Genomic DNA, 13,651 nt, shown 5'->3' with positions numbered 1-13,651 from the left:
CATCCAGGAAGATATTTCAATCCGCCATCCGATTGATGCGAAGGAACCGCACCTCATTCTCGCACCGCAACAATCGACCGGCATTGATTTAGTAGATCGCGCAGGAGGCGGACTCGACGATGCGGAAAAACGTCTTACACGGAGCCGGTGGACGGTGGTGACGTTAAATCACACTTAGCAAGCGCCCGGTGATGTAACTTCATTACGGAGAACGTAACCTAGCAACGCGCACAGACTGCTCTATGAAAGGCGCGTAATTGACGTGATCTTGCGCGGCACTCGGGTCCGAAGATGGTGTGCGCCCAGGTCAGTCGCGCCCCAGGTCATCATCGTTGGCGATGGTCAATAATACATTAGACGTCATAATGTTGTACCGCGCTGATGCTGTGCTGTCCCGTTCACCGGTCGTAGGGAATTGTGTCTACGACGCGCCCGCTCCATTGTTTTCTTCATCGACATGTTCCCTGCTCGCGGCCGCCGCCAGGTCGCTTCTTCCCAGCCAGCTCTTACGGGATGGTTACGGGATGCCTGTTCCAAGAAAACCACTCTTCTTTCTCTGACCATTCTTCAAACATCCATTACGGCGCTTTGTTTAGCACATCGTGCGCGGCGAGGCGTGGTTCCCGAGGCGGCCCCAACAACACGTGGTTTCACTTTCGACGAAGGAATGCCGGAGTGCTCATATTGTGGTGCCCCTCTCGGCGACTCTCGGGCGCTCCGAAACGTGAAGGATAAATATTTAAATAACCCATTTCGGTGTGGACGTCATAAAACATCGACGGGTGCGCACCACTTCGGAAGACATTCCCGGCGCCGGACCAGGCTGCCGGATTGTATCGGCACGGCCCTATGAAAACCCTTCCCCGACTTTAAAGCCGGAAAATAGGTTTTACTGTTGACCCATATTCGTCCGGTGGGGAAGAACAACAACGCACTGACCGGAGCCGAGTGGCAGACGAGGGCTAGGCAACTTGGTATCTTCTTGGAGAAGTGCCGTACGAGCTAAAAAGATGCTGCTCTAGAAGTCGGTAATGGTGGGGTTTATACCCAAATAAACCGTCATCATTTTGTGGCACAAAATTTACATAATTGCGAAAATTGAAAACCGAAAAAGAGTGGCAATACTGGATGCCGTATACCCGTTCCATTCTTAATTGGAAATGCGCATACTTGGCCCGAATCGATGAGCGGCTCATTAAAAAAGGGACCACCGGTAGGAAACACGATCTCATCTTTATTTTGTAACCACTTTTATCCACTCCCCGCCTTGCTGACTTTCTCGGTTCCTTCGTAGGAAAGTAATGAGAACCCCGGCAGGCAGCCAGCCAAACCCTTTCAGAAGGCAAGCTCATCCTAACGACTTTCACTGCTGAAGTGTGGGTTCTCCCCGGGTTTGATCCACTTTTGAGCCACTCGGCAGAGTTTTCCTTTTCAACCCGCCAGCAGCAGCGATATCATAGTGCCATCAAACATTTTTCCACTTTAATAGACACCACGTACCATCATCATCAGCGTAATAGGGGCCCCACCGACGTCTCCACCACGTGCTCCATAAAAGTGCATCGTTGCACCGCCCCCCCCCGGCCGGAGATCGATGCAACTCTTGATTTCTCCCGCGTCTCGCGGTGCGTCTAAAGCCCGGGGCGCACGCAACGGCACGCTACAATTAGCAATCCGTGTAGCAGCGACGGGGCGGAGTGCCGAGCGAAACGTGCTCGCAATTCTAGTTATCAGCTCACATGCAGCGGCGTATTTATCAAGCCCTGAACCCGCGGGTTGCACCACGGAAACCACCACGTCATCCGCTGGCGTTTTTGTTGTTTGATCAGTTGTCTTGGCCGCGCCGCGCACTTGTATGGGGCGCGATAGCACACACGCACCGGGGAAAATGTCCTCAAACGGGAATCCCCGAGAAACCCGGTTCCATTAAAGGTTTCCCGTGCCCCGGACCTTAGTGGAAGTGGACCAACACTTTCGCTCGATGACGCCGCTGATAGTTCCCATTCGGCTGGGGTACGACGACTTACTGTTTTAGAGCTACAAATCATCCCCACGGATGGGACGCTGTGCTGTCAACAGGGCAGGTACTGGTTCCAACCCCCGTGAGAAAGCAGCAGCACGGGCCCATCTAATCCGCCACATCCGGGACCGCGGACCGTGGAGATCCGGGTGAAACGCTCCGTATCGAATCTATATTCTGAATTCTCCGAGCTCGCCACACTCCGAACACACGAACGAGTGCGGTGTGTTTGTTCGCCCAGGCACGTGGCACGGGGGGTGCAGCGTGCTCATCTCGGTAATTGCGTCATCATCACTCCGGAGCCACTCCTGGTGACCCAAGCAGCAAACTTGAGGGGTAGATTGATTAGTTTACATGATGGATACTAGTTAAGGCTTCTTTTCCTTCTATCAATACTAGAATTAAAGTCTTGTTCACATAATAAAATAGGATTGGCCCAAGTATACTCAAATAAAGGTAACAACATAGTCCAGTCTGGTCGGGAAAAACGTGCATGATTTTCAGCCGTGTTCCGAAACCCAGAGCTCGCACCGGACATGGTTCGATTTGAGTGCAAAAACAAGTGTGGAGCGTCAATGTGGTTGGGGTTTCTGGAAATGGAAGTACTGAGACGGTGCGGTTCACACATTAATTAGCTTTCTTGCGATTGCACGCGCGCACGCAACCGGGCGCCGTCGATCGATAGCTCTGGAGATGCGTGAGTAAAACTGGAAAGCAAGGCGCATTGATTCTTCTGACTGGCTGGCATGGATTGTTCCGAGTACCGTTAGTAGACAACCGAGACGAGTTGTTGAGTGGGTTGTTTAATGGAATGAACGTGGCTAAGGCACTAGGGCTGCTGTCTGTAAGAGTGTACTGCCAACACTTTTGCACTATCCCTTTTAGCTGGATTTATTTAGGAAAGTTTGTTTTCTAATTGGTTTGAGTTAATTGTTTAAAAATAAATTTTTCAATTGAATTTTAAGCACTTTATAATGTTCCTGTTATTAAATGGCATTAAGATTTGATAATCCTAAAAACATCTGCAACGAGAAAGGACAACCAAGAACAGTCGATTAAATTCAGTGTTACATAACGTGCCTTCTGTTACGCCATCGGGACGTCGCATAAACGAAATTGAAAAAGCGCTTTTCGTTTAAACTCTTTTTTTCTCAACGGCCCCCCCAGCAACGGGGTCTGGTGTCAACTACGTGTGCTCGCAGCAACGCCACCAAGGTTCGCCTGGAGTGCGGCCCGTTGCAAAGTTACGTCAGCAAACGCAAAACAATGACGTATTTTGGGGACCACCACCAGCAGCAGCGGTTCACGTTCGTCCTTCGACCCCGTTCCGTCCGCTATGCGCGCCCGTTGTAAATGGGATGCCCAAAACGACACACAAACATTTGCTCTGCTGCACCATTTTAAGCGATTTCGAAGCGATGGAGCGTCCTTCTTAATGGGTTGCCGCCGATGTTCCGAGAAACGGCCAAAATCCAACCCAAACGGGAGGGCGGCAACCATCAGAGGCTCTCGGCAGACAGCGGCTTATGTTGGCCAATACAAAGAAGAAACTAGATCACCGTTTTAAAAAGACTCCGCCGAGCGCCGTGAGCCAAAAATATCCAAAAATCGAACGCGCAAACAAAATTGACAAACGGATGGTTTTCGAGTGACATTTGCGTTTCGCGCTTCCAAATATGTCCCTGCTGCATGCTAGTGGGCTGCAGTTGGCCTTTTCTGGGTCCGGGCCTGTTTCGGGGTTTTGCAACAACTACAATCTACTAGAGCCGCGATTCACCTTGAATCGGATTTTCGTTTGCTGTCTACGAAAAAAGCACGGGGCCTCCTAGCGCGCTTCCGGGAATCACCGGCGAACCCCCCCCGATATTGCTTGTCGAATCGATCCGGCAAAAAGAAAAATGGGCCCCAACGGTCTCAAACGGTGAAGCAAGGCCGACAACAAATGGAAAACATGGGCAAACACGAGAACACGAGGGTAAGCGCATCGGGCGACATCGCGGGCTGTAAAATGTCACGTGTCGCCATCTTCATTATTTCGCCATTTCGTTCGCAGCGGAGGAGTTGCCGGAGCGGAGGAGGGTATTCTAGGCCCCCACATGCCGCGGCTTCGTTGGGAGTAAAAAATGTGTCGGAACGGATAGCAAAAGCCCGCTCAGGTGTCGCACACCAGCCATTTTAATAAGAAGCCGTAAGGCTAGATAGGGACCCACCTCCTAATGGCACACAAATGCACATTTATCGTCGCGTAATTGTTTCGTCAGTGAACCGAATGGGGTTTTTATCTTGTTGTGGCGTCCAAGGTGTTTGCCGATTGCCAGGACCCAGAGGGCGCGCGCACAAGCGGTAGGGCTGTTGTTAACGAACGTGAGCGAAAACAAACAAAACGTCATCTTTTTCAGCGACAACACGCGACATGTTCGCGAGCGCTGGTGAAACGTTCTTGTTGTGAGTCGCTTCTTGGCGAGTTCTAAATTAACTGTAAAATGTACCTTTTCACGTTCGCTACGCGGCCACGGTTCTGGACATGTTATGGCTGCTTTCCAGAATGGCACGAAACGGGTATTTATTGCGTAAAAAGTCGAAGGATTCTCGCCCCACCTTTTTTAAACACCACTATTACGATTTAAATAATCACACATTTTCGTCGATTATTTCAATATGTTACTGTTTGCTTGATTATTTCGAACATTGTTAATGCCGTCCGATTGGTTTCATTTACAACTCTGAACACCGTTTACTTGGATTGTTTATTTTATTGTCGAACCAGAGCACAAGGTTTTCCTATCTGGCAGTATAAACGAAGAAGGCGTTGAGGAAGCTTCTATTTCAATCGAACATCTAACTTTAACTAGAAGTACAAAATAATTATTCATTCAAGATATAAAAAGGACGATTATCTTTCATCTTTTCCCAGTAATTCTATTCGTTCGTAAGTACAATTAAAATGTAAAATTTTACGCAACACATTTTAGGACATTAAGGAGACTTTTTAGGCAATTTTGCTACAACAAACTGTTTTTTCAGTCCATAAACCAGCCTTTAAAATTTGAAACTCAGCAAATATCTTATACAATAAACTGCACCCCCTTGGGCACCAGTCAGCAATGAATTTGAGCAACACTTTAAAGCGGCTGATGGCCAAAAACAAACATAAAATGAAGCCGATCAGCACCTTAAACCGCAACATCTGGTGCAAAGTTAAATCACGTTCAAGGGAGAGCGAGAGAGACAGTGAGTGAACATCCGCAGTAAGAAATTCGCAAAACCTTTATGTTGCAAAGGCAGCATACTACACATCCTGCGCCCCGGTGGCCCACGGTGGCAGTATCGGATTACCCTTTCACGGCTGCCAACCTGTCGAATGTGTGGAACCGATCGACAACGTCGCAGTTGAAGGCCACAACCAGGCATCAAGGCGCGGAGCGGAGCCTGGTATCTTGTGTTGAGAGCCAACCACAGCCGCAGACCGCCATTAGTGAGAAATCCGCCTAATTAAGATTCGTCCCGGCACCGACGGGTGGATGGTGAATGACCGATCGTGAATGTGATGACTCGGTCCTGTCACCTCTTTCGCGGCCGTGTTTCGGAGTCGGAACTATCAGAACCAACAATTTGAAGCGACGTTTGCGAAGCGCGCCCAACTATTCAACCATCACACACAGCCCTGTCAACGGTTATGTTTTGTCCGCTCGAGGAGCAATTTGATTTTCCAAAGAGTAGAAGACCAACTTTCCGAAGAACTCCTAGAACTTGCGCACGCACGCACGCACGACGGAGTGACCAGGAATAGTCTGGCACTTGTCGGCATCCAGGTCGCTGCTCGGCCACCGTACCGTGGTCGGGCGCGGCAAAAAGAAGAACGCATAGGAATGTCATTAAAAATAGACCCCGGCGACGACGGGTGGGCGCTGGCGTCGCGGTGGTGCTTGCTGCTTTTCCTCCGGCGGGAGTTCCGGTGGGTCCCGAAAATAACGTGTGTTCCACGCCGCTACCGCCATCGTTGTTGTTGTTGTTTTAGGCCACAGAATTTTCAGTGTCAAATTAGTGGCGTGCCGCGGAAATCAAGCGGATTGATTTCGGGTGCGAAGCATGTGTGGTTTCGAAGTCGGTGCCCTCAAACTTTTCAAACTAACCCGGGCCCGTGGGGTGCAGCACCGGAAGGTTTCCACGGAACTGTCAAACACGCCGCCATCATTCCCCGACCGATCAGCACAGAAGTCGAATATGGACGCGAAGGCCCCGCGCACTCTACGCTCGAATTCTCGAATCCAACTTTATGAGCTCACCCATTAGACGCGCGGACCGCAATTTGGGATAAAAGGCGTCATAGCTTGACGAACAGGACAGACACACACACACACACGGGCGCGCGTCAGTTTGGAATGTCGACCGCGTAGTGAATGGCGGAAGCAGAGCACAGAGACAGAGAGAGAGCAGCATGTCGCAAATGTTGTAATCCGTTTTGTTGGTCACCATCGTCGCCCCGGCCCACAACAGCGGGCCATGTTGTTGCTGTGGGGGCCGCCGCCAGTTGAACTCGTATGTCGGTGGTGTAAAAATAGTTCAAGGACTGCGCGATCGAAGGTATGAAATATTCAACGAGCATTAAATTAATAATCGATCACATTTGTCGACTTTAAATAACGAGCGCATTAGTCGAGGCCGAACCGACCACAACAAACAAATGGCTATTTGATCCGTCCGTAATCCGCGTTTCAACGCGCTGACGGTTCGTAGCTCTGCGGTTGCCAAGTTACGAACAGTGTATCGATGTAGTGCTCTTGGATGTACAAAATACTCAAGGACGACAAGCACCAAGATCCAAATCTGTAGCAATCCAAAAACGCAAAAGATTCCAAAATTAGCCCGAAAATCAAAAAGAAACCTTCAACTATTGAGTGCTTTGTATAAATAGAAGTAAAACATGTTTACAGTTATTTGTTTTATTATCTTTTAGAACGGAACACAACAACGCACACGGATGACGTACGGACAGACTACCATTTTTGAAAGTTCTGTCAAAGTATTTAATGAAGAACTGTCTTCCAATGGGTTAGAGTAACTTTGGCCAAATTGCAACTTGCAATTGCACATCAGCATCCGACGCTCACAGAGAGAAATGAATTCATTCAATCCCGCCGTCTTGGTCACGGCCGTCCACACGAACTCGCCGCCTCGCACACCAAAGTAGGTCATTTGGTCAATTCATGGGGCGGCGGCACCGTCCGGTCCCAAATGCAACCCACGTCGGAGTGGAGGGGAGGCAGTAAAACAGCCGCCTAGAATGTGATATGTTCTTCCCTTTTTCGTCCGTTGACACAATTCCTGAATTCTTCGCCACGTATCACCACCATTCTACTGCCCCTCCGCCACCAGAGAAGGGTTCGTCTTCCACCCCGTGGCGGCCGAATTTGAAGGTTTGTCGGCACGCGGGAGGAGCGCGGCGGCAAACGATGTCTGATGATAGAACTTCCGGTGGGGCTTAATTCAGCCGGCCGCCGTGCCGTCGGCCGCGGTATGTCGGGGGTAATCCACTGAAAAGCAATAAAAATAAAGGAACGCATCGTGCCATTCACAACGCCACGGCCAGTGGTCGGAAATGCATTTATGCAAATAAGGGTCGGTCGGCCTCCACGGCCGTCGGGAGGACGACGACGGAGCACGTCACGGTTCATTGACACGTGCGTTCGCTCCACCCCTTCGCTCGATCCACGCGGGACACACGCGGTAATTATAAGGATACCCGGCGCGAAGGCGAACGCAACGCTAACGATCGCTCGGAACGGATCGCAATGCCTTAATCACGCACCAGAGTGGCCGCCACGCCGGGTTGCCCCTGTTCCGAGCACCCTGAGAGCGCAGGGCTTGAATATTTCATTCAGCTGCAATCATCATAGAGTAGGCCAGTCGCGCGCGTTGGCGATTACTGTCATAACATGTTCCGTGTTGGCCGCAACATTGGGGGCGTGTAATGATTTCTCGCCCAAAGGGCGAAACCGGACATAGACCACCATCCATAGACTCTTTCTGGTCACTCTAAGGGGGCGGTTTGGATCCATTCGGCAGTCTTTCCATCCCTTTATGGGCTTTTCCACGAAAACTGAGTAATGGCCCCCATTTTGACCACCCGAACAAAGAAAAGTGCCCCGCGAGGTGACCCCCAACACCCGCCGTGTCAGTGCCAGTCAAGGAACGTCGTTTCCACGCTGCCAACCACTCGCTTCCGATGTGACGTGACCCAAATTGCTAGTTCTCGTGCCGACCACCATAAGGTCGCCTTCTTGGCCGCTGTCATTCCAGAGTGCGCGACCCGCACACACTCTCCAACCAGTGCACGCTCTGATTACACACACACACAGATTGTTGCTGCTCTGCAGTGTCCGGACCAACCGATCATAGCTCTAATCACCGGCAATCCGCTTGAGCGTTCAACACGCCGCCGCCCAGTGGTCGGTCTTGCTGGGTCCTATAATTACGCGCGACAGCACCTTTGGGTGAGGTTGATGTCAATGAATGTACCACCCAGCACATAACGAGGGTCGCCGACAACGTGTCGATGACCGCCATTATGCTGTGTAGTATTAGGTGTATTCCTAGTAGTCCATCGTTTACATATAGGTGGCGCTACTGTTGGATAGAAGGCACAAATATCATCAAATAACTGTCAAATGTCAAGCTTAGGCATCTGTCAACAAATCTGCATCATCACATTTGTCAATTTTGCCATTGTGAGATTGTTATTAACACGAAACCATGTGCGAATTTGAGCCAAAAAAGCGTCATTTGCGGGAAGTGTCGTTGTATCACTTCCATCTGAAGAAAACTGCAGCCGAAACATGCCGGTTGCTTAGGGAGGCTTATGGCGATGCTGTTATAGGCGAAATCGGTTGGTTTGATCGGTTTCGGCGCTTCAAAAATGGTGATTTTTGCACTGAGGACAAGGAGCACCCGGGACCAGTGAAGACGTTCGCAGATGAAGATTTGGAAGCATTGCTGGAAGATGACCCGTGCCAAACACAACAACAGCTTGCAGATGCATGTGGAGTGGACCAAGGAACAATTTCCAGACGTTTGAAAGCGTTGGGAATGGTCCAAAAGCTGGGAAACTGGCTACCTTACGAGTTGAAGCCAAGGGATGTGGAACGCCGTTATGCATGAGTGAACAACTGCTCCAACGACACATCCGCAAAGGTTTTTTGGATTGAATAGTTACAGGCGATGAAAAGTGGATCCATTATGATAATCCCAAGCGCAAAAAATCGTATGGATACCCGGGTCATGCGACAACATCGACGACCAAGCAAAATTTCCATGGAGCCAAGCTTCTGCTCTGCATTTGGTGGGATCAGCGTGGCGGAATTTATTATGAGCTGCTGCAGCCAAATGAAACAACTACCGGAGACCGCTACCGACTCCAACTAATGCATTTGAGCCGAGCATTGAAGGAGAAACGGCCAGAATATGGCCAAAGGCATGATAAGATCATTCTGCAGCACGACAATGCTCGGCCGCATGTCGCGCAACGGGTGAAAACATATCTTCAAATGCTAAAATGGGAGGTCCTAACCCCCCCGCTGTATTCCCCAGATCTGGGTCCTTCGGATTACCATCACTTTAGATCAATGGCACATGGATTGGCTGAGGAGCGATTCACTTCGCATGAAGAATGTATAAAATGGGTTGATCGGTGGATTGCCTTGAAAGATAAAACATTCTTTTACGATGGAATCCGAAAATTGCCAGAGAGATGGCAAAAAGTAGTGGCTAGCGACGGACAATACTTTGAGTGACCAGTTTGTAAAGAGTTTTGAACAATAAACGATTCAATTTGGTAAAAAAACGATGGATTTCCAGGAATACACCTAATAGTAAGTAGCCCGGTGTCGCGTGACTTCTAGGAGGTCACACTTTCCGGACCAAGAGTTTGGCGGTTTCTAACGACTTGCTGAGGATCACTTCGCTGAGGATTCTGGCACTACAACAACTCCTTCATCGATCGGACATCTCTGGTGCACTCTGGTGATCGATCGTCTGGTGAACTCCTACAACTGACCGCTAGAGGAGGCCCACCAGAATGGGCACAATAATGCACGATCGGTAAAGCGTAGCAACAGCGAGTGAGAAAGAGAGAGAGAGAGAGAGAGAGAGTACCCCACAACAACGACGTAAGCCCCACGTGATGATGCGCGGCCCGCAAATGATGCTTCCAACAGTGTCCAAAAAACAGATATTGGCAAATGGTACCGCAACCAATACTGAAACACACGCGTCAGACTCTGGTGGTGGTCACGCTCGCGTGTGTGTGTGCGTTGGAAAGCAGTAGTACAGCCTCACCAGCCACCTGGGGCACTGTCCACAAACGGGTTTAAGTTTTTACATGACGCAAGGTTGACCGTTTCAAGGTTGGCCCGACCAAGTTGCAGCAGGCAGTCCGTAGTAGTAATGGGCGGTTGGCGCTTTGAACGCCACCGTGGTTTTTATGGAGTCCATTTTTCGGTGTCTGCGGTTTGTGACGTGTGACGTGCAGCACGGAACGTGTGCTGTTTCGCCGTGATTTCTTCGACCCACCGGGACCCAGCCGTCCAAGTCGAAGCTTTCTTGCGGAGCTGCCGAAGTGGCATGTCCGGACCCAAGGGATGACCTTTCTGGGCGGCGCCATGGACAGAAGGTGAAAGAGAGAGAAGGTCGTCGGTCGAAGGACCACCGTTCGGTGGTCGCTTTTGAAGTGTTGTAGAGCATCGAATATTCCACGTCCACGTGGAACGTGCTGCGCGCGGCTTTCGGTGGTTTGTTTAGGGAATTTTCCTGGCACAGATTCGGTCTCGGAAATGGGTCCCAAATATCGGCATTGTAACTGTCTCTCGGTGTGCGCTCCCTTACGTTATGTAGGCTAAGCCCAAACTTTCGGGGGATTGCGGGTCCCAATGTTGTTTTGAATGACCATAAACATTGATGCCACACTTTTGGCACGTAAAGCACAATGTGTGCTACATTTTGGTGCAGTCAGCGATCGGCACAGCACAAGGAGTTCTCTCGTCCCCGGTGTGGTGGAAAGATTTATGAAATGGATTGTGGCGTGGTTGGCAAAAGTGCAACAAACTGTGCACAAAACTGTCCTGTTTGTTAATCCGCACCTTGCGTGCCCTTGCTCTGAGTGAACCGCAAAATATCAAACAAAAAAGGGTGAAAATTAATCGTTTGCATTCGACATGCGACGGTTCACGACTCGTAGGGGGAGCCAGAAATGCGAAACCTTGGAAGCCCCTGGACAACATTCTTTTTTGTGGCAAATTTTTGAATACATTTACATAACGACCATCACACAGTGGCACGCGAATTCGGGTAGCTCGTATTGACCTTTTCTGTCGTGATTCCGTGTCGTGTTGCTTCCCCCTGAAGGTTCGCAGAACCGCGGGCGACCTACATTTTTGCGGAAGTTTCAACTTGTTGATTGCGACACAAAGGCAAAGGCCGGAAACACATTAAATATGTTGAGAAACATAAAATTCTCCAACAGAAACCATAGAGTTTGGCGTTCGTTGTGAATCGGGAAAGGCTACCCCTCTGGAAGAGGTGAGATGTCTCGAGAACTTACCTACTGCTGTGCTCCTGAAAGGAACCACCGTCCAGCAGGCGAATCTTTGCAAACAGCACCGCATTCAGGAACGGAACCTCGACCAACTCCTCCAGGTGGAGCTCCACCGAGAACTTGTACTTTTTCTTCTTCATCATAAATGCCATTCCTGGGGCGCCGGGCCCGATCAGTGTCATTCACCGGGGGGAGCGCGCGGTCAACAGACTGCCGCACAGCCGTCACCACGATTCCGCTATATAACACACCAGAACGCCGATCACTTCACGCCGACGATTTCGCGGAACCTCACCCGCGGTTTGGGGCACTTTTTTATTCCCAAGGACTCACTACGGTACTTCACTCACTTGCGCAGACTGAAACTTATCATATCCGCCACAGAACACACTCCGATACCACTCGATGATGCTGGTAAACCTTGCTGTTGCTTTGCTTTGTCGTGTTCGGAAGGCCGTCTACGGTCGGCGTGTGTTAGGCACAGGGTCTATCTCAGCTCACAGCACCCGGCTCATCGGATTAAGCTTAAACCTGGAATGATAAAACAACACAAAGCAGAGAGCCATTAGAATTGCGTGGTCAATGTGGATTTTGTCAAAGTCAAAGTACGCCTAGCCTAGCCTATGTCGGCTCATTCCGTTCGATAAACTGGACCCACACCCGGTTAAGCAACAGAGCGAACCCGGAAGAAGAACCGAGCAGATGCACTCCACACCAAACCGGAGCTGCAATCTTATCGTGCAAAGTGACGAAAACGTTACCAAACCCGTTACGTTCGCAAAGCTTTCTCCTCGATCGAGCCGGAATCCCTCGCTGTCTGACGGACGGCACCAAACTGAACCCTGAACCGAGAGGATAAACTTCCCAGCTGAGCCCCTAAAAATTCTTGCGAAAAAAGGAAAAAAATATAATCAAAAAGCGGTGTTTCCGCTTCCGATAAGACCGACCTTTTTTGCGGTCGCTCGGCCGGCCACGGACAGGGCCCAATTCCACCTGAACCTGGAAATCTATTCCAACTGATTAGGGGCCCGCGATAAGAATCCAGCGAGCTCATCCTTCATTTTCGGTTCATGCTTCTTTTTTTTCTCGGAATCCGCAAAACCCCACCACCGAAAGGTTACCAATACACGCCCCGGCCGGTGGAAATGATAAGAAAGATTAATTGGTCGCACTAATACCCGCCCTTGCTGCAATGTTTGTTTAGGGATGTTGCCATACGGTTTTCCGCAACCCATCAACCCGTATGGATTGCACCGACCCCACGATCGTGTTGTTGTTGTGCATTTGACATTTGTGTTTTTCAAACATTTCCCGACCAGCAAGCCAGCTACCGTGTATGTCTATCAACATGCAGCAATTGATTGCATCGGCAATAATCGCAACAAACGAAAAGCAAACAAACACCGGTGCCGGCAGGCGGTCACATGGGAGCCGTCGTCGGCCGTCGACCAGAATGTTGTTGATGGGTGTATGGAAAGTGTCGCGAAACAATATAAATATTTAGCGCAACATGGCATACACGACCGGGGATGATTATAGGCAAACATTGCACACAGAAAGTGCCGGAGTGCTTCTGATTCATCGGAGGCCATCGTTAACAGCAGCGGCAGCCGTTCAACAATTGGCGCGTCTAGCATCGTGTTTATCAACGTTGTTATCGGCTCGTCGTAAATTACCCACACCATTCCGATGCCTCCTGCTGGGAGCACAAAATGTGCGCCGTACGTACCTGAAACGTACGCCACCGATACGATAAAATCTTCGCCAGTTTTGGTCCGACTGTTTGACGGAAAACGTCGCGGCTTTGTCGTGGGGCGAACATATCACGAGGTGACTCACGCGAGGGATTTGGCAATGCTTGCTTTGCCTTCAAATTAGATTTTGCAGACGCTGCGATTAGATAAAATATTAAGCAGGGAACGGTCGGCTCGTGCCCGAACATATTTTTACCGAAAGGAATCCTCTTGGTTTCGCTTTGGGGCAGATGGGCCATTTTGCTGTTTTATTTGAAGGATTCTGCGATGTACTTCTGATTGACACTC

At 50.0% G+C, this 13,651-nt stretch overlaps 1 protein-coding gene across 1 annotated transcript in view; it reads right to left on the bottom strand.

The window, feature by feature from the left end:
- The window catches only part of LOC128270890 (serine-rich adhesin for platelets), a 29,908-nt gene extending 17,999 nt beyond the window's left edge, over positions 1-11,909 (bottom strand). The window contains exon 1 of the mRNA XM_053008316.1: positions 11,616-11,909. Coding sequence (XP_052864276.1) covers positions 11,616-11,791 — 176 coding nt within the window. The 5' untranslated portion in view covers positions 11,792-11,909. The remainder of the gene's footprint in view (positions 1-11,615) is intronic.
- Between the last annotated feature and the right edge of the window lie 1,742 nt (positions 11,910-13,651).

This window comes from Anopheles cruzii, chromosome 3 (genome assembly GCF_943734635.1).
Source record: "Anopheles cruzii chromosome 3, idAnoCruzAS_RS32_06, whole genome shotgun sequence".
In the NCBI taxonomy this organism is placed as follows: Eukaryota; Metazoa; Arthropoda; class Insecta; order Diptera; family Culicidae; genus Anopheles; species Anopheles cruzii.
Note: the sequence above shows the minus strand (reverse complement) of the source record. Positions and strands in the feature narration are given on the sequence as shown.